The following is an 18,036-nucleotide window of genomic DNA, read 5'->3' on the forward strand; positions in this document are numbered from 1 at the left end:
GGGGTACTTGGGTCCGCGGGCTTAACGGTCCCCACCCTGACTCCTCCGGCGCGCCCGGGGGGATGAGGGAAAACGCAGCCAGGCGGTACTCGACCTCTGCGGTCGGCCTCCCAGCGTCCCGAGAAGAACGGCCCCCTTTCCCCACCCCCTCCCGGTTCCCGGCAGCCCTGGCCGCCCCGCCCCCGCCGCAGCTGCTGCTCATATCCCCACCCTGCCTGGCCCTTTCTGCCTCGTCATCTCCTGCCCTGCTGAGGCTCGACCCGTGAGTGGGGCCGCCAGGAGCGCAGGGACCGGGAGCCCCACCGAACTCCTCCCCCTCCGGCTGGGGGAGGGAAGAGAAACTGAGTTTGGGCGAAATCCGCGCCCGATCACCACCAGCAGCAGTGCGCGAAGGTCTGTGAGCCCCGCCCCTCTCCTCCCCTCTCCTCCCTTCCCCTCCCTTCCGCAGGACTCTTACCTCTGGGGCTGGGTGTAGGAACGGATGTTGAGTTCGCAGGTGCGCGACGTCTTCGGCGGTGGCCCACCACCTTCGCTCCTTAGCCAAAGAACGCGCAGGGAGCGAGGTGGGGAGGGCGGCAGAGACCCCTGACCACGCGTGCTAACTGGAGCCGCCAGGTCCTCTGGGAAGAATCTGGGCTGTGACCATTGAAGGACATAATTTCGATATTCTGAGCATTAAATCTCAGAGGATCCAGACTAGCTGGGGTCTCTGCTCTCCAGACAGGACAAAAGGCAGGACTTGAGGTAACTAGAGGAGGAAGCTAACATGAAAATAATTTGGGGAGGAGGGAGAAAAAAGGAGGGGCCAACCTATTATGTCCCCTCCCTCTCTGCACCTGTACACAGTGGGTTCTGCCCTCCCTCCCTTCCTGCACTTTTGACTGGGGGGACAGAGTTTGGAAACCTCAAGTAAGAGGGCAGAGGATCCATGGTACACAGTCCAGTGATGTCAGCCTAGTCAGGGTGTATGATGTTCACTGTGATACAGAGGAGAAGGAACGAATCTGCCTCTGGGACACTCCGGCATTGGGGTAAACGAGGGGACATTTGAGTCTTGAAAGATGGGTCCATCTTTCATGGGAGGAAGAAAGGGGATTCCAGGCCCAGGGAAGAGTGTCTACAAAGTTTGGGAAGTGCTGGTACTGAATGGTTGAGGGAAGTGGGGGAAAGCCTGCTATCTAGGGGCTGGGAAGTGAACAGATAGTCTGGATTCTCTCTGGGGGTCCCACGAGGGTTAGGGGACAGGTTGTTATGGTTGGCATTCTGCTTGGCCAGACACCTCGTAGTTCAGGCTGGAGCAAGTCAGACTCCAGTTCTGCCACTTGGTCTCTCTGAGCCTGTCTCCTCATCTGTAAAATGGGCACAATAATCCTACCCTAGAGAGTTGTCAAAGTCACTGTTCTGTAGGGTGATGGACAGGAGTGAGAGGTGCTGGGAGAGACTGTTACAGGAGATGAGGGGTGGAGGGAGATGCCGATTCTCTCTGAGATGTCAGGGGAGGAGCAGCATTTGTCACAGATGGGACATGAAGGGAAAGGGAAGGGCAAAGGGTCTCTGCTCATGGCCTGAGGGAAGGGCTGACACCTCAGTATGGCTAGGAGGGGTGCAATGACTAGGGAGGCATAGCATGACACCAGGCAGTGAGAGAGATGGGGGTTAAGACCAAATCCTCTCTCCCAGACCTAGAGCCAAGTAAGGAGGTAAAGGAGGGACCCCAAAGAGAGGATGAAATCCTTGGACAAAGCCAAGGCCAAGGGAGATGGACTGAGAAAGGGAGTGGCCCAGGGCCTGACCTAATTGCCCCTTAATGCCAAGGACCTTGCTGCCTGGGTCAGGTGACCCAAGAGGAGATGGGCCATTGTCCTTGGCTGTTGATAAGTGAACAAAGCAGATTAATTTCTGCCCAAGGCCTGCTGTTGGGGTGGTGACAGCCTCTCAAAATGGGAGGATCCACCGAGGAAAACGGTGAACGTTTGACATTTGCTGGTAGCTTTTGTGAGTTGAGTCCTGGATACTTCAAGATGATGGCTGTGAATCATTCCCAGGGCAGCAGGGAGACAGTTTGGTCTCAGGTGATGTCAGAAGATCTTGGTCAGAGCTAAGACTCAAGAGGACTCAGGTATCTCTACTCAGGTATTAGGGAACCAGAAGAGGCCAGGAAACCACATTGGGGTTCCAACATGGTGGTATCAGTGAGGGGGTGCAGAGGCAGGGGCCTGCCCTGGAAGGATGGACCTCAGGGTCAGGATAAGGGTCTGGACTTCCTCCAGTAGGTGAGAGGAGCAGGAAGACGCTCAGCACTGGGATCTGGGAGGGGAGATATGGAGCTTTACAGGGTCTAGGCTGGAAGTGAAAGACTAGACTCAGTGGTGAAGTTGACAGAAGTATTCGGCAGATAGACTGGAAAGGAACTTGATTGCAAGCTGGGTGTGGTTTATCAGGACCAGCTGTACCTTGGGGAAGCAGGTTAGGAAAGAGAAGTTAGGTTGGATAAACTAGGTCTGAATCTATCGCGGTGTCTAAGGTGGCAGGGGCTCAGGAGGAAGGACCTGCTTGGGGAGAGCAGTCAGAGTAGATGAGGGTCCTGGGGTAGCTAGGGGAGGAGAGGAGTGCCACAGTTAACATTTACCGACCGAAGGTGAAGCCCCAGGCAGAGATAAGATAGAAAAGGTCAGGGAGGCAGGATCGGTGCTGCGCTGCGGGGCTGATAGACCCCAGAGATCCAGGTGAACTTAGACCCCAGCCACGGATGTTCACTGGGGCCCCGGGAGAGAGGTCAGAAGCAGGGGAGCTCCGGCCCCCACTACCTCTCGCCCCTTACCTCCGATGCAGCCCCTACCATGGGCAACACCCAGGAAAGACCATCAGAGACGATCGACCGCGAGCGGAAACGCCTGGTAGAGACGCTGCAGGCGGACTCGGGGCTGCTGCTGGACGCGCTGCTGGCACGGGGCGTGCTCACCGGGCCCGAGTACGAGGCGTTAGACGCGCTGCCTGATGCCGAACGCAGGGTGCGCCGCCTGTTGCTGCTGGTGCAGAGCAAGGGCGAGGCTGCCTGCCAGGAGCTGCTGAGCTGCGCCCAGCGAACTGTGCGGGCGCCGGACCCCACCTGGGACTGGCAGCACGTGGGGACCGGTGAGAGCCCGCGGGGGAGGCGGACCCTAGGTCAGAGGAGGGGGCGTGGCATGGGGGGCATCGATCTATGGTCTTCCCCAAAGACTTGAACATGTGCAGAGGAAACCACCGAGGATAAACTGAGCCTGAGACACTCCTACCTCCGCCGTAGGCTACCGGGAACGAAGCTCTGACCCTCCATGCCCAGGCCACTGGACTCCCGGGGCTGCTGACTCAGGAACCACGTGCCCCTGGCTGCCCAGAACTCCAGAATCCGACGAGGCCCGGGGTCCTGAGGACTCCGAGGCAGCACAATCCGGAACCCTCGAAGAAGCTGAGCCAGAGCTGGAAGCCGAGACCTCTGAAGGGGCTGAACCGGAGTTGGACCCCCAAATGGATCCGGAACCGGAGCCAGAGGCGGAACCAGAGCCAGAGGCGGAGCCAGAGCCAGAGCCGGAGCCTGACTTCGAGGCTGGAGATGAGTCTGAAGGTGTGAGGCTGCCCAAATCTGGCGGGAGGGCATGGCCTGGGAGGTGGAGGAGGCGGGGCTCCACCTGAACGACCAGGCCCCCTCCATTATTTCTAGATTCCTGAAAGCCATAGCACCGACAGGCCGCTCTTCATCCTAGCAACATGTGATCTGGGATCCTGCCAAAGTGGGGTCAGACGCCACCAATATTCCATCTAGCCCAGTACCACTGAAAGTGAATAAATTCTGGAGGGTCAGCCTGGACTCTGATTGTGGCTCTTTGCCCAGGAACGAGGGTGTGGATGTGTGCCTCTAAGTCCCAAAGTCTTTGGGCAGCCCTGTGCCCATGGCACAGTCCTCAGCCCATTTCTGTCCTCAACAGTACAAGCTGTACCCCTGGAGACCCCAGACCCAGGTCCCCAGTGGGACAAGGGCCAGATTCTTGGGCCCTGCTCCATGGCCCTTTTATCCTCATGAACCATTTGGGGACATGTGTCATCACCAGCCCCACTCCAGAAAGGCCCTAGTACTGGCACAAAGGGCCAGGAAAGGAGCTTGGGAAGGGAGATTAAGGGAAAGAGGAAGTGATCGTGAGTAGATGAAGCTGACACACTTCATTATAATTGTTTTAATTGACTTTTCTCAGGACTGGGAGCTCAGTGAGGATTCTGACCAGTTAACTGGTACACAGAAGGTGCTCTACACATATTCAATGACTAAAGGAATAAGGACTTTCCAGCTGTGTTTCCAAGTTTTCGAATGGAAAAACTAAGGCCAAGGGTGGGAGCGGGGCTGGGTCAACCTCACACAGCTGAGTCTGAGGTGAAACCAGAAGCAACAATCATCTTGGCACCTCTCCTGGTTGAGGAGAGGCTCAGAACTTGGAACCACTGGGGGCCTGCCCCTCAGGCTTGATTGTGGATGCTGCCAGCCTATGCCAACCTCTGCCAGAGACCAGCTGCGAGGGTGTGAGCAAAGACAGGGACAGCAGAGGCCAGTGCAGAGGTTGAGGGCAAGGCCAGGGGAGCTCTCGGCTTGACTCACAAGGCCTGTGTATGTGTGAGGGAGGGCGGGGCTAGGAACAGTCAGTGCCTTCCAGAGGAGCCCTATTCCCTCCATCGAACTTTCAGAAGCCCAGGACACACTGCACACAAATAGGGAAAACACACGACGACAATGGGAGAGGCAAAATGCTGGAAAGCACAGCCCAGCCCAGCTGGGTCTCTACTACCAGGATCCCTGCTCCTTGAGTCTGTGTGAAAGCCAGGATGGCAGGCTCAGGCAGTCACCCCAGGAGAAGGGAGATCCCCACCAGGACCCAGTGAGAGGTAGACAGCGTGAAAGCTGAAGGAGCACCAAGGGGCCAGGTGGGGGGACAAAAAGACTGGAGTGGAGTACGCATACACCCAAAGCCATCTCATGCAAGAACAAGTTTCTACTCCCAACCCCTCCCCCCAATGCCCATCCATGCTCAGCTTCCCTCCTGCCCTCAGGCTCTTCCTCGGCTCAACAGACAGCTGGAGACAGGAGGGAAGACTTAGTCTGCCTGACATGCTGCTGTTGGCCCTCGGGGTCCAGGGAGGCTAGCACAAATTCTCCGCTGTTGCCGCTCCTCCCTCCTGAAATGATTCTGCCCTCCCCAGGCCCCAAGAAACACCCAGGCTGTGGAAGCACAGAGCAGCCAGCTTCGTGTTCTGGGGGCCGATCCGGAGCCCTCAACCAGTATCAGTCAGGCAGCAGGCGGCCCAGCTCTGCCTCATCCAGCCGGTTGGTGGTCATGATGTGTTCCAACTGCTGCCGGTAGCGTGCTAAGTCCTGCATGAAGTGGGGCACCCGGGTGTTGTCCAGTACCCCGTGGGGCCGGAGGTGATCCACATCCTCATAGGAAACCTGCAGGGAGAAAGCTGGGCCTCAGTGCAGGGTCCCCTGGTTTTCAGGCAGCTGGTCCCAGCTCTCTTCCAATGGCCCATAGCCCTTTGCTCCCAGAACCTCTCCCACTCCCCTTTTGATTCACTCCCAACGTTCTGTACCCTGTGGCTCCATCCTGGGTGTTTGCTCTTTCTCTCAAAACCTTCTTCTAACATCTATGTGCTACAACCCCACTCCTGTATCCAGTCCAGCTTCCCCCCTTCATCTCCAAATCTGGGTATCCAACTGCCTTCTGAACACCTTTCCCTGGATACCAGGTGCCTTAGACGCCTCATAGCCAGCCTTCCTGGGTGCCAGCTTATGCAGCCCGACCCTTGTCAGAGCCCCTAGGTCAGATTCCAGGGTGGGGACTTAGAATATGTCACCCTTCCACTCAGAGTGGCCACTGAGTTGAAAAGATTCCACTCTCTGAAGATCTCTCCAGCTTGCCCCTTCTTCTCCAACGGCATGGCCACTGCGGGGTTATGCCAGACCACCATCAATGCTGCAGAAGAGATGAGAAAGGCCTCCTCCTCTTCCCCTTGCACTCCCCTCCTTAGGCCTCTCTTCCCATATGATACACAGAGCCTTCTAAAGCCAACATCTGTGCCACCCTTTGCTTGAAGTTCCTTGGATTCCCCACTGCTTTGGATGAAGTTCAACTTCCTCAGCTTGGCACAGATACCCAGTGCCAAGGGCTTGATCCCTGGCTGTTTCTCCAGCCTGCTTCTGCAGGCCTTCCTGACTGCTCTCCTGGCCTGGAATGCTCACTTCCTTTGCAGTGTCTACACAAACACCTGTGGGCTGGAAAAAGCACCTATACTGGCTGCTGGACTGTCAAGTCATCTCCTGTGCTCACTCCACCCACGCTCCCACCACGAGAGGCCTGGCACCCGGTCCTCAGTGGAGTTCCAACCAGAGGCTCAGGGAATACAGCAGTGAGGGGGAGAGCTGGCTGGGACCTCTGAAGGCCCTATGACCCCTCACCTTGCCCAGCGAGGTCAGCAGCGGGAAGTCGATGGTCTGGCGATGCCGCAGAATGCGCAGGATGCCATCCAGGTATACCTGGTCCTTGCTGAAGCAGCCTGTGGGCAAGGAGGGCCATGAGCCCTAGGTCCAAAGCCCCACCCTCACCCTCCCACCCCAGATCAAGGCACTCCCCCGCCAACCCGCCGGGACTGGTGCCCACCGGGCAGCGAGGTGTCAGTCTGGCCGCGCTTGGCGCGCACGCAGTATTCCCAGCGCACATCAGCATCCTGCACGTAGCGCGCCAGGTCCTGGAAGAGCTGACGAAAGGACATGCGCGCTGCACGATGTATCGTATAGTAGAGCAGCGCTGCGCGCCACAGGAAGGGCTGCTTGCGGAACAGCACGCTGTGCAGGCTGGCCAGGCCCTCCTCCGTGGGGTTTGCTGGCCGCAGCCCGTACTGCTGCCGGCCCTCGGCGCTGTGCCACGGCTGCCGCGCGTTGTTCACGCCCCGAAGGTAGTGGGTACCTGCGGGGAGAGCAAAGAAGAGGCTGGGCTGGGCATCCAGGGGGTCTTCCTGCCTGGCCCTATCCAGGCCCTGCTCTGCCCGTCTGGACCTCTAGCTGGTGACTCACATAGCTTTATGCCCCTAAAATCAGGCTCTCACACAAGCCTCTCCACCCCACACCCATACTCACCCAACGCATCATCAAGACCATCTTCAGGTGAACTCACACCCAAGGACCCAGAGGCTCACACACATGAATCCTCCCCCATCCGTCTAGGACTATACACACACAACTCTCCCAAACTCACACTGCTTCGCCCCCCACGCTCCGCAGCCCCCTAGAGAGGCCAGGAACTCACACACCACCCGGTCCCCACACCCTTGCATGCCCATTTCATGCTAACATACTCAGCAAAAACCACCTTTTGCCCAGAGCAACATGATTCTTGACGAGGAGTGACAGATATGAAAGAATAGTAATTCGTGTCCTATGCCTGCCTTTCCAGCCTGGCCAGTCCCCTCCTAAATCCAGCTGTGTCTTCAGCCATTTCCCTTCCCAGAATCTGAACTTGCATCCACCATGGAAGGCCTGTACTGTTGGCTAGACTAGTGGGGCCCTTAGGGTTCTCCCTCTGGCCTGTCCGGGCCTCAGCAGTCTTGCCCCACGGACAAGGGAAATCAGAGAGGAAGCTGAGGGAGGAAAAGATACCCAAAAGAAACAGGAAATAAGGGTGAGCCCAAAGAGTGGGCTGGCATGTTCTGGCGTACCTCTGTGAGCCAGAGGGAGAAGGTGGCTGCTGGTGAAGGGAAGGGGGAAAATGAGAGGGGGTGGAATTACTGGGGCCCCTCACTGCCCTGCCGCCATGTCCCAGCCCCCTCTCATCCCAGCCCACCCACCTACCACACCCTGACCTATCTCGTGCCGCAGCATGCCCTCCAACCAGTACTGGCGGGCTCCAGTCAGGTTGATGGCCAACGTTGGTCGGCTGTTCTCCACCATCATCACTGCCTGGGACAGCAGGTCCTCACTCAGCTGCACCACTACCTGAGGGTGGCAGAGACACACATCATGGCCACCAACCCCGGGGGCCAGTGGGGAGGTGGACCTGCTGGTGCCACAGGGGAGCCAGGCCGGACACTTGGCCACGACACCTACCCTGCCCCATCTCCGCTTGGAGCCAGCTCCCACCTGACTGGGGCAGGGATAGGAGCAGAGCTGGCCTGAGGTCACTAGCTCCACCAGAACGGAGCTGGGCCTGGCACTACCCACTGGGCAGTCTGATTGGAAGCGGGTGGAAAAGGGGCATCACTGGCAGCGTGAGCTCACCTCACCGACGCAGCCTTCCTTCTGCATGTATCTGCGCACAATGGACCAGATCTGGCACTTGGTCAGCAGCTGGCCCCCCGTTGCAGCCTCGAAGTGTTCATAGGTCCCAAACTTCTCCAGGACAGCCTCGATGATGCCAACTGCCTGCACAGAGGGCCGCAGCAGCAGGTCAAGCTGGACCGCTCAGGTGGTCCAGCCTGGGGTGAGGCGGGCAGTCTGCACTGACCTGATGAATGAACTGTCCAGAGGCCTCACAGTATTTCTCCAGCACAGCCATGGGCATGGGTTCCTGGTACTCGAACTGTGGGTTATAGGTGTAATGGGACTGGAAGAACTTGTCCCGCTCGCGGTCCATATTGGTTGGCCGCAGAGCCACCAGCATGCAGGGGCTCTTGCTGGCACCGCGGCCTGCCTCCTTTCGAGCCTTAGCGATGTGAGGCAGGGAGGCCGCGGGCCGCAGGGTGCCCCCACCTGGGTCCCGTCCCCGTCCAGGCGGGGCCCGACTCTGGGTGCTGCCCCCCCGCCGGCCAGTACTGTTCACGGTGTAGGTGCTCTCGCTGCGCCGCATGTGTCCACGGCGGCCCAAGTGCAGCTCTGAGAAGGGCTGCCTCTCCACCTGGGGCCGCAGGGCCGAGGGGACGGACAAAGCCAGGGGCAGGGCCAGGGACTGAGGCCAGGGGAACAGCGCTGCCCCATCTCGGTCTGAGGGCCCCGGCCTATGGGCCAAGGAGGAGGGGCTGGCTGGCGGACTTGGGGGTGCCTGCTCATACACCTGAGCACCTGAGTCCAGCACCATTCTGTCCTGGAGGGCACATCCGGCCGGGTCACTCCAGCTCCCCACACCGTCGACTTCTGGAGACACAGGAAGGATGTGGAGGCCAGCAATGAGTGGGTATGGCCTGAGGGCTAGCAGGCCCTATGCCACCTCACCTCCCCGCTAGTTAGTCCATTCCCTGGACTGGGGGAAAGCAGGAGGAAGTCTCATACATCCACATAGATGGTGGTTCCTCAAATCCCCTTAGCTCATGAGCTTCTGATTGCAAGGCTTAAGCCCCCCACTCATGATTCTGTGCTCAGCGCCCACCCAGACTGGGAATTTGGTACAGTGTAGCCTCAGCTGCCAGGATGAAAGGTGAGGGGGTCTCACTACCTTCTATCTGCCTTCTACCTCTGGCATTTTCTCAGTCTCACTCCACCCCTCCCACCCAGCTGCATCCACCTCCTCCAGCCCATTGGGCCTACCTGCCCCTTGCTTATGCTAGTCCCTCCACCTGGAATGCTCTCTCCCTTCTGGGCCATCTGTTCAAATCTAAATTAGAACCAGCTCTTTGTAAGCAGAGGGAAAGTTCAGCCAATCCAAGCCAATCCCTGGGTGTCTCCTATCAAAGCCATCTTGCTGGTGGTCATCCAAGGCCAGTGTTAGGACAGTTACCCCAACTCTGTACCAGGGCTCAGTCCAACCCAGTCTCTCCCCAGAGACTGACCAAAGGCTCCATCCTCTGAACTCTCCTGTCTGCTCAGGGACATAATTCCAGCATCTCTCCTTTTTCCTACACCTCCTACATCATCAGTCTCTTCCATTCTGCCGGATTCTTCCCATCAGTTTAAACACATGCTGTTATTTCTCCATCTTAAAAAACAAAACCCTCACTTGACCCCATAGTCTTCTAGCTTCACTGCATCTCCCTCCAGCTGCTTCTCAGGGTAACACAACACTCCAAGTCATCTATACTCAGTCTCTATCTAGTTCCTTCTTTCCTGTTCTGTCTTAAATTTCACTTCAAGTAGGGGCTTCTGGCCCCTGCTCTCTATCAAAACTGACCTGACCAAGGTCACCAATGATCTTCATGTTGATCAGTAGAACTTGACAAAGTTAATGACTTCATCTCAGCTTGGCCACATCTTCCACTTGGTTCCCAAATACACTGGGACATAATTCTCCCATCTCACTAGCTGCTTGTTCTTGTCTTCCTTGCTGGTCATCCCTATCTTTCTGACCTCTTAACACCATAATGTGGAGATACTGCTTTGGGAAAGATCCCTGCTGTTCTCCTAACTTGCTACAAGTAATAAATCCTTCCTTACCAGCCCCTCCCCTGGAAAAAAAAAAAAAAAGACTCTGATGTCCAGGACTTGAAAACTTCTCTTCTCCATTTATGCTCTCTCCCTGGGTGATCTCACCCACTCTCATGGTTTTAAATATGTCAGCCCAAACTTCTTCCATAAACTTCAGATTAGTGTTCTGTGTGTGTAAGTTGCTCAGCTGTATCCGACTCTTTGCAACCCTATGAACTGTAGCCCACCAGGCTCCTATGTCCATGGAATTCTCCAGGCAAGAATACTGGATACGGAGTGGGTTGCCATTCCCTTCACCAGGGATTTTCCCAACCCAGGTCTCCTGCATTGCAGGCAGATTCTTTACCATCTGAAACACAGGGAAGCCCCTCAAACTGTGTTGTCAGTTCTCAATTCAACATGTTTACTTGAATGTATAACAGGCATCTCAAACTGAAAATGTCCCTGTCTGGAACGCTTTCCCCCTCATATAACAGCAGGGGTCACTCTCACTTTCCTCAGATTTCTGTACAAATATCTTGTTAGAAAAGCCTTCCCGACACACCCTCTATAAGACAGTAAACCTCCTCTAAACCCTCTCCACCAGAACCTCACCTTTTCCACAATATTGTGCTCCAATGCAGTCATCACCATCTGAAGTACAGTATATGTGATTATTATGTTTTTTCCTTCTAAGTGTTCACAGCTGTGTCCCCAGAACAGTTGTTCAGTAAAGGAATGAAACCGAGAGCCCTTGTCCCTCTCAGAACTGGAATCATTCCTTCCCTGCACTTGGCTTCCCCAGCTAGTTCTGATCCCCTCCCCCTCCTCCCAGCATTCTGCCTAGTGACAAGCTGCTGGATGATTTCGGGACTCAGGCTTCCTTCCCCTCAACTAACCATACACTTTTCTGGATTCCTCACTGCTCTCTAGGCCTCTTACTTGTACCAATCCTCTTTATCTCCCCTTCTTTCATTTGACCTACCTCTTTGGAATTACCAGGATACGCTTGTTTCTTTCATGTCTCAGGTCCTTTTGCCAAGAATGCCCTCCCAATGTCTCCCTGTAACAAACTCCTAACCATTCTTCAGTACTCGGTTTGGGCCTCACTTCCTCCGGGAAGCCTTCCCAGCGTCATAGAGACTCCCAGTGCCCAAGCGGCTTGTTTACCACCCTAGGCTGTCATTGTTGGAGCCCAGGTCCGTGTCCCCCCACATCATCCCCTGAACTCCCTGAGGGCAGGGACGGGTCTCATTCACCCCCATGACCAAAGTACCCAGCACTAGATGCAGAATGAATGAATGATGGTTGTGGGAGGAGCCCAGGCTGAAGGCGGAGTCTGGTGATATATAAGCGGGTGTGGTCTGCGCCAATAAGAAACTCCGAGAGAAGATAACATTGAAGAGGAGCCAATGGGTACTAGGAAATAGAGGAGGGGAGTGACCTACAGCCAATAAGTGGCGGGGGCTGGGGCAAAGGGCGTGCCCAATGGAGGGCGGGGCCAGTGGACAATGGAGCGGGGTTCCCAGGTAGATGAGGAGGGGTCCGGTCGAACGCCTTTTCGGCCTCGTGGGGGTGGGGGGATTACATCCGCGTGCCGCGCCCCCACCTGTTCAATCCTCTTCTCGCCGCCGCTGTTCCCGCTCCGCAACACAGGCCGCCGGCTGCCCAGCCCGCGGGAGCCGACGCTGGTGACGCACGGGCTCGGGCGCGCGCACGCTCAGACGAAAGAGCGCGGATTCGCGTCAATCTCTGCTGCCGCAAGAGCACGAGGACAAGGCTTGGGGTGGGGCCAGGCAGAGCAGGGGGGAGGTGTCCGCCATCGGGTCACGCCCCTGGGTGGGGTGTTGCCTTAAGCCCGCCCCCTTTGCCTCAGTTGACTGACTTCTGGCGTAGGAGACGCTAGCTCTCTGCGGCTGCGCGCACACATAAGAGTGTAGTCCGCACACTGTGGAAGCCCGGGTACTTGGGAAAGCAGCCCACATACAGGTCTCGTACCGGGATAGGTGGGGCGCAGCCATATATCAGAACTGGAACCAGGATATCTTAGGTGTGTCACTGCACTTGGACCCCCTGCCCTTCGTGGGCACTTTTATTTCATCCACCCTTCGCCAACACGTACAATTCAGGCGTACGGGGACGTGACTTTATTCTGCGGGCAGTCAGGGGTCAGGCACAGGACCCTGAGGGGAAGCAGGAGGCCAGCGAGGGTGCAGGTGTTGGCACGAGGCTGAAAAGTGCTCGGCGACCAGCTTGGGGCGAGGGCTGCGGGCCGGCCCGCAGAGAGCTGAGTGCGGCCAGGCGCTGCTCTCGGGACACGTCTCCGCGCAGGTCCAGGAGGGCGGAGACATGATCCTCGCTGTGGAGTTACGGGTGCGTTAGCCCCGCCCAGCCGCTCCTGGGTCTCCTCCCTTCCCGGCCCGTCTTCGCACCTCACGTCGGGAAACTGTTGCCTCAAGCCTGCCACCTCGAGGCCAAGTAGCGTGGGGTCGCGGAGGTTCAGCAGCTCCTTCAATGCAAGCAGCACTGGCGCACACTGAACGCTCTCCTCCAGGCCCTGAGCACGCAGGGGTTGGTCTTTCTCCAGTCCTCGACCCCTATCGAATCACTAAGACTCCCGCCCATCCTCTCGCCCAGCGAATTCTCACCAAACCGAGGAAAAGCTCCTGAAGCTGGGCCGCATCGTGCTGCATGCGCTCGGCCGCCTGGATCCTCTCGTCAGCACCGCGGCAGACTAGGCGGCCTTGCATCAGCGCACTTAAGTACTGCAGCACCACCGTACGCTCCGCCTCGACCAGCAACAGCTGTAGGGATCGCAATCAAATGGGTCCAGGATGTTTTTCCCATGGGCACTTTGACACCGCCCCCCGCCCTCAGCCTTTCCCCGCAGATGCACCTGGACCGCGGGATTCCGCACGTGCTGAAAGTTCTGGCAGAATCGCGCCGTCCGCTTGCACACGTCATCCAGCAGCTCTGGGCTTGAGAGCCAGCGACGCGAGGGCAGAGCCGCGAATAGGGGCTGGGAACGGAGTTTAGAGACGTAGCTGGAGCGACGATTCAGACCCAGTATTCCCCGGCAGAGGCCACCGTGCATACGCTGTATCTCCTCCTCCCAACCCCATCTCCCCCTGAAGCCTCACCTGTAGCTCCGCCAGCAGCGCCTCCAACACCAGGCGACAGATCCTCTTCTGCAACTTGTCCAGCTCTGCCTCCACCGGAGCCAAGACTCCGGGAACCACCCATTTGGGCTGCAGGACGGATACGGAGGAGCTGGACCGACCAAAAGGACGGCTTCAGGACCAAGGCCAAGGCCCGAGAGGCCCTCTCTTGTCTAGCCACTCGGGCGCCACCTAGTGGCACAAGTGTGTCGCCTGAGGTGACAAGAAGGGCGGCTCCCTGCACTTCTGAAAGGGTGGACACAGCTGAGGCTGAAGTGGTGGGCTCAGCGAGTTAGAAGGCACACATGCGACCTGGACCTGCCTCTAATTCGCGGTATGATCTTGAACAAGTTATGTCTTTCAGTTTGTTTCGGTAAGAGGAGAGAGTTAATCCCAGTCAGGAGGGAGTCAAAATCATTAACTTGTTTGTCCTCTCTTGCCCACACCCCAGGGAACATAAGACCCTAGAGGAAGGGAATATTTTTGTTATATTCACAGAGGTAACACTAGACGTTACCTGGCACAGAATAGGGCCTTGATAAATATTTGTTGAATGAATGAATAATTGACACTCTGTGCCAGGTACTGTGGTAGGTACTTTTTTTTTTTTGGTAGGTACTTTATATCTGTAATCTCACCTGAGTCTCAGAAGGTCCACCCATATACTATTGACGACAGAAGCAAAATTCAGAGAGATTAGATAACTGGCCCAAGGTCACACAGCTAGTAATTAGGAGAACTAGGATTGGAACCCCAGGGTTACGTGAGTCTAAAATTCCTAAAGGCCCAGTGTAGGCTAGATCCATACTGAATAGATGTTCAGTCAGGGGTTAGTGAAGGTGGCATTCTGTGGGCACATCCTGGTACCTGAGTGCTAACTGGTGGTTGAGGGTGGCCAGTAGGTAGGGCACGTAATGAGGGACCACTGCTTCCCCCCTGAGATGGTCTCGGGAGAATCGGATCAGAGCATCAGTGAAGCTGCAAAGAGCAGAGGTGGCTCCGGTACCTGCTGTCACTCTGGTACAACCCCAGTCCTTAGTACTCTGGCCCCACCTCCAAGATACCCAAGGCCCTGTCTTGAAGGAGTACTTTCCCATGGGTGTGTCTGATCACTCAGAACCCCTTAGGGCTGCCCAGGAGCAGGGCCAGGAGTTGGGAGTGGGTCAGACCTCCTCAGGAAGGCGCTCAGTTCTGACAGTGCCATGCCATGCACCCGCTGCTCCAGTGACACACTGACTATTCTGGTCACACGAATGTTCTCCTCCAGGATCTACAGGCAGGGACGGGCAGCCATTAGCGGGGTCCTGGTCCTGCCCTCCTTCCCTTTCCCTGTGAGGGCTGCCCCCAGGTCTTGCCACTTTTCACCCACCTGCAGCACGATGGCTGGCAATGGCGAGTGGTAGAAGCCAGACAGGTCTGTGTCGGGTCCCTGCTCTCGGCCCCACTCGACTACCTCCCCATCCAGTGCCTTCTGCAGCCACTGGGCCACCTTTGCCTGGGGAAAGGGGGCAAGGTGCAGCAGGATGTAGCAGGGCACTGACCCTGCTAGAGATGGGTAGATGCACGACTCCACAGATACAGGCCCACGGGTGGCGGCAGAACTGCTCTGAACCTGGGCTCCAACTACTCACCTGGACTTTGGCCACAAATGTTGCCTCCAACTGCTCAATGTTTTCCAGGGTCAGGAGGGGCTCCAGATCAGACACGTCAGCCTCAGGCCCCAACTCCAGGCTCCCCATCATTTCTGGCCTGGAGGTGGGTGGCACAGTGTTACACGGAGCCCCCAGCCTTTGATGTCCCCATGCCCTACTGCCCCAGAGACACTGACCCCTGGTACACATGCAGCACCCAGTGCAGCAGGGTGAAGGTGTCGGCTTCTTCCAACTCAGGCCCTTCCAGGAGTTGCTGCAGGCAGCGCCGCAGGCCACCATGCAGGGTGTGGGCCCACAACTGGACAACTTTGTAGTGTGGTGGGCAGCAGGGTGCTACCAGAGCTTCAGCCATGGCCAACTCGGCTGGCAGAGCCACCCGCAGAGCCTCCAGCCACTTTGCTAGTTCCCCAGGCCCAGGCTGCAGAGATGTCCCGAAGTGGACCCGCTCCAAGCCCTGCTGTAGTGCACGCAGACAGCGCTGCCGCCAGTCCCGAGGAGCCTGCTCCAGGGAGGTGGTGCACCCAGCATCCACCTCGGCCACACGCACAGCAGCCACCAGCAAGGCTGGGTTCTCCCGGGCCAGCTGCCCTGCAGCCCCTGCGGCCGCCTCCACAGCCTGGCCCAGAGCCTCAGCCAGAGGGCCCAGCCCCTCGAAGACTGGCAACTCCAGGCCCCCAAGAGGTGTGCATGTCTCCTCTTGCAGCTGCTCCAGTTCCCGAAGGCTTACATAGGCCTCCAAGAGCCGCTGGGCATCAATCAGGGTCTGTGTGTGGGCCACTGCAGCTGGCACTAATCAGAGAGAAGAGACAGCCTTGAGTCTAAACCTTTCCACCTGTGCAGTGGGTACAGCAGTGGATGTTGACGCCCTGGGGCTGGGGTGATGTGTAAAAGATTTAATAATCAGTACAGTAGAGCACTGGCCAGCCTGAAAAGACCCAGGGAAGGGCCTATATGGTGGTTAGGGTGTAAACCCTTGAGCTGATGAAACAGGAGGAAGGGAGGGACTTGGGGGAGGGAGTCATGCCAGTGGCTCTTTGACCACCCTGTTAGGGAAATAGTTCAGTATATAACAGCCAAGTTGGGCAGAGCCACAGGTGTCAGTCCTGACTCAGACATCCCATGCTTGTACTGCACTTAGTTGCTCAGTCATGTCCAACTCTTTGTGACCCCATGGACTGTAGCCCACCAGGCTCCTCTGTTCAATGGGATTCTCCAGGCAAGAATACTGGAGTGGGTTGCCATGCCCTCCTCCAGGGGATCTTCCCAACCCAGGGATTGAACCCAGGTCTCCCTCGTTGCAGGTAGATTCTTTACTACTGAGCCACCTGGGAAGCCCAAGAGTACTGGAGTGGGTAGCCTATCCCTTTTCCAGGGGATCTTCCCGACCTAGGAATAAAACCAGGGACTCCTGCATTGCAAGTGGATTCTTTACCAGCTAAGCTACCAGGGAAGCCCTCGCACACTTGGGAACCCCAGAATGAGCTAACAGGCACCATGCTTCATACGTCATCTGAAGCCTGTATTACTCTCTGGGAGGTCCCCGATGTGTCCCTCCATGCAATTTCCCACTGGTGTCCCAGCCCCTTGATCAGCGACAAGCCCCTTGGTGCTTGTCAACCGGCTGGCAGAGGACTGAGGCCGAGGGCCAGGCACACTCACCAGCTCGCAGCCGGGGCAACAGCTGAGACAGGGCCTGCAGTTGTTTGTGTTCCACAACCTGCTCCCGCAGGGGTTCTAGGGTCTGTGCAGCCTCAGCCATATCCCGGAGCAGCCCACGGGCCTGGCCCAGGGCCTTGCGGGCTCCCTGTACGGCCTCGAGGGCCTGGGCCAGCTGCCACACCCCGGTCTTCACACCCTCCAGGTATGACTGCACCACTGACTGTGGGAGGGAGGCAGGCAGTGAGGCCTTGCCAGCCCTGCAGCTTGCCCCCAGCACTCCTCCCTCCTGCCCGATGCCCACCTTGATGCGCGCTTCCAGAGAACAGGTCCGCTGCACCTCACGGTTCCGGTACTGGCCCAGCCTGGCCAGCTGCTCTGGCCGGTAGAAGATGCCCGAGGCCCACTTGAGTGCTGCACCCCGGGCCAGCTGCTCCGCCCTTTCCTGCTCCGACCACTCCAGCCCTGGGCAGGAAGAGCCTGGGCAGCTGCATCAATTGGGCTAGGCCTGCAGGAAGTGGCTGCCGAATCTGCTCCCCTTCCTACCCCTTGGCCTGTCCCCCAGGGCAGTCCATTCCTCTCCCCGCCCTACAGAGCTCCAGTCAGACCCCAACTCACCATCCCCATCTTTCTTGCCACCATCCCTCCCTTGGCCCACCCAGAAGGGCTCATACCAGTGGGGAGTGCAGGCTGCGTTTTGTCCCTGGCTGCCGAGTCCATGGCTAGAGGAGCTGGAGCGGAGTGAGGGCAAAGGTCCGGGTTAGAGCAGGCAAAGTGGGCGCTCCTCTGAGCTACTGTGTTCATCTAGGCCCCTCTGAGAAGGAGAAGGTTCTGGTTCCCTCAGGAAATGAGGGAGGTGGGAAAGATGGGGAGGCACCTGAGATACCTTCGTCGATGAGGTTTCCCGGTTTTGCCCCCCAGATGGAAGTGGGGCAGGGTAGACAGGGGCCTCCGCTGGGCACTGCTCCTCTCTGAGCTGCAGAGGACAGTGTGGTATGGAGCTCACCAGGCTTGACCAGGCGTCCAGTGCTCCCTCCTCCACAAAGAGCCTTGGCCTTGAGGAGGGCCCTCTCCCCCGGCCGTCTCGGCAGAGATGGATACTCCCTCCACTGGCTCGAGGCCCACACCTCAGCCTGCCACAGCAGAATTCCTCACCCCAAGGAAGCCTCTGTCCCACCTCCCTCCTCAGGAGTCCCCTCCTCCCTCCAGGTCCCGCCCTCTC

At 57.6% G+C, this 18,036-nt stretch overlaps 3 protein-coding genes across 6 annotated transcripts; 1 reads left to right on the forward strand and 2 right to left on the reverse strand.

Annotated features, from left to right (window-relative positions):
• The first annotated feature begins 205 nt into the window (after positions 1 to 205).
• Positions 206 to 3,847, forward strand: NOL3 (nucleolar protein 3). Of its 3 annotated transcripts, XM_055554310.1 has the most exons (5): positions 206 to 393; positions 476 to 744; positions 2,833 to 3,135; positions 3,287 to 3,604; positions 3,701 to 3,847. In XM_055554310.1, exons 3-5 carry the CDS (start codon positions 2,841 to 2,843, stop codon positions 3,706 to 3,708), a joined length of 621 nt encoding a protein of 206 aa, XP_055410285.1. In that variant the 5' UTR covers positions 206 to 393; positions 476 to 744; positions 2,833 to 2,840; the 3' UTR covers positions 3,709 to 3,847. The 3 variants fall into 3 exon arrangements, with proteins under 3 accessions (XP_055410285.1, XP_055410284.1, XP_055410286.1); XM_055554309.1 differs by lacking the exon at positions 476 to 744; XM_055554311.1 differs by lacking the exons at positions 206 to 393; positions 476 to 744 and adding an exon at positions 835 to 2,119.
• A 346-nt stretch (positions 3,848 to 4,193) lies between these two features.
• On the reverse strand, positions 4,194 to 12,245 carry MATCAP1 (microtubule associated tyrosine carboxypeptidase 1). Of its 2 annotated transcripts, XM_055554305.1 has the most exons (8): positions 10,964 to 11,123; positions 9,074 to 9,145; positions 8,520 to 8,594; positions 8,294 to 8,437; positions 7,879 to 8,011; positions 6,681 to 6,986; positions 6,479 to 6,576; positions 4,194 to 5,473 (listed from the first exon to the last, which is right to left on the reverse strand). In XM_055554305.1, the coding sequence occupies exons 1-8, from the start codon at positions 11,000 to 11,002 to the stop codon at positions 5,309 to 5,311; spliced, it is 1,032 nt and encodes a 343-aa protein (XP_055410280.1). In that variant the 5' UTR covers positions 11,003 to 11,123; the 3' UTR covers positions 4,194 to 5,308. The 2 variants fall into 2 exon arrangements, with proteins under 2 accessions (XP_055410280.1, XP_055410279.1); XM_055554304.1 differs by lacking the exon at positions 10,964 to 11,123 and adding an exon at positions 11,958 to 12,245 and having other exon boundaries at positions 8,520 to 9,145.
• Positions 12,246 to 12,483: 238 nt separating this feature from the next.
• On the reverse strand, positions 12,484 to 17,545 carry EXOC3L1 (exocyst complex component 3 like 1). The gene is made up of 13 exons (XM_055554312.1): positions 17,489 to 17,545; positions 17,119 to 17,279; positions 16,818 to 17,037; positions 15,335 to 15,947; positions 15,138 to 15,255; positions 14,876 to 15,001; positions 14,676 to 14,776; positions 14,374 to 14,484; positions 13,489 to 13,618; positions 13,245 to 13,367; positions 12,997 to 13,152; positions 12,781 to 12,905; positions 12,484 to 12,707 (listed from the first exon to the last, which is right to left on the reverse strand). The coding sequence occupies exons 1-13, from the start codon at positions 17,532 to 17,534 to the stop codon at positions 12,518 to 12,520; spliced, it is 2,220 nt and encodes a 739-aa protein (XP_055410287.1). The 5' UTR covers positions 17,535 to 17,545; the 3' UTR covers positions 12,484 to 12,517.
• Positions 17,546 to 18,036: the final 491 nt, after the last annotated feature.

The sequence above is a fragment of the Bubalus kerabau genome, chromosome 17, assembly GCF_029407905.1.
Source record: "Bubalus kerabau isolate K-KA32 ecotype Philippines breed swamp buffalo chromosome 17, PCC_UOA_SB_1v2, whole genome shotgun sequence".
In the NCBI taxonomy this organism is placed as follows: Eukaryota; Metazoa; Chordata; class Mammalia; order Artiodactyla; family Bovidae; genus Bubalus; species Bubalus kerabau.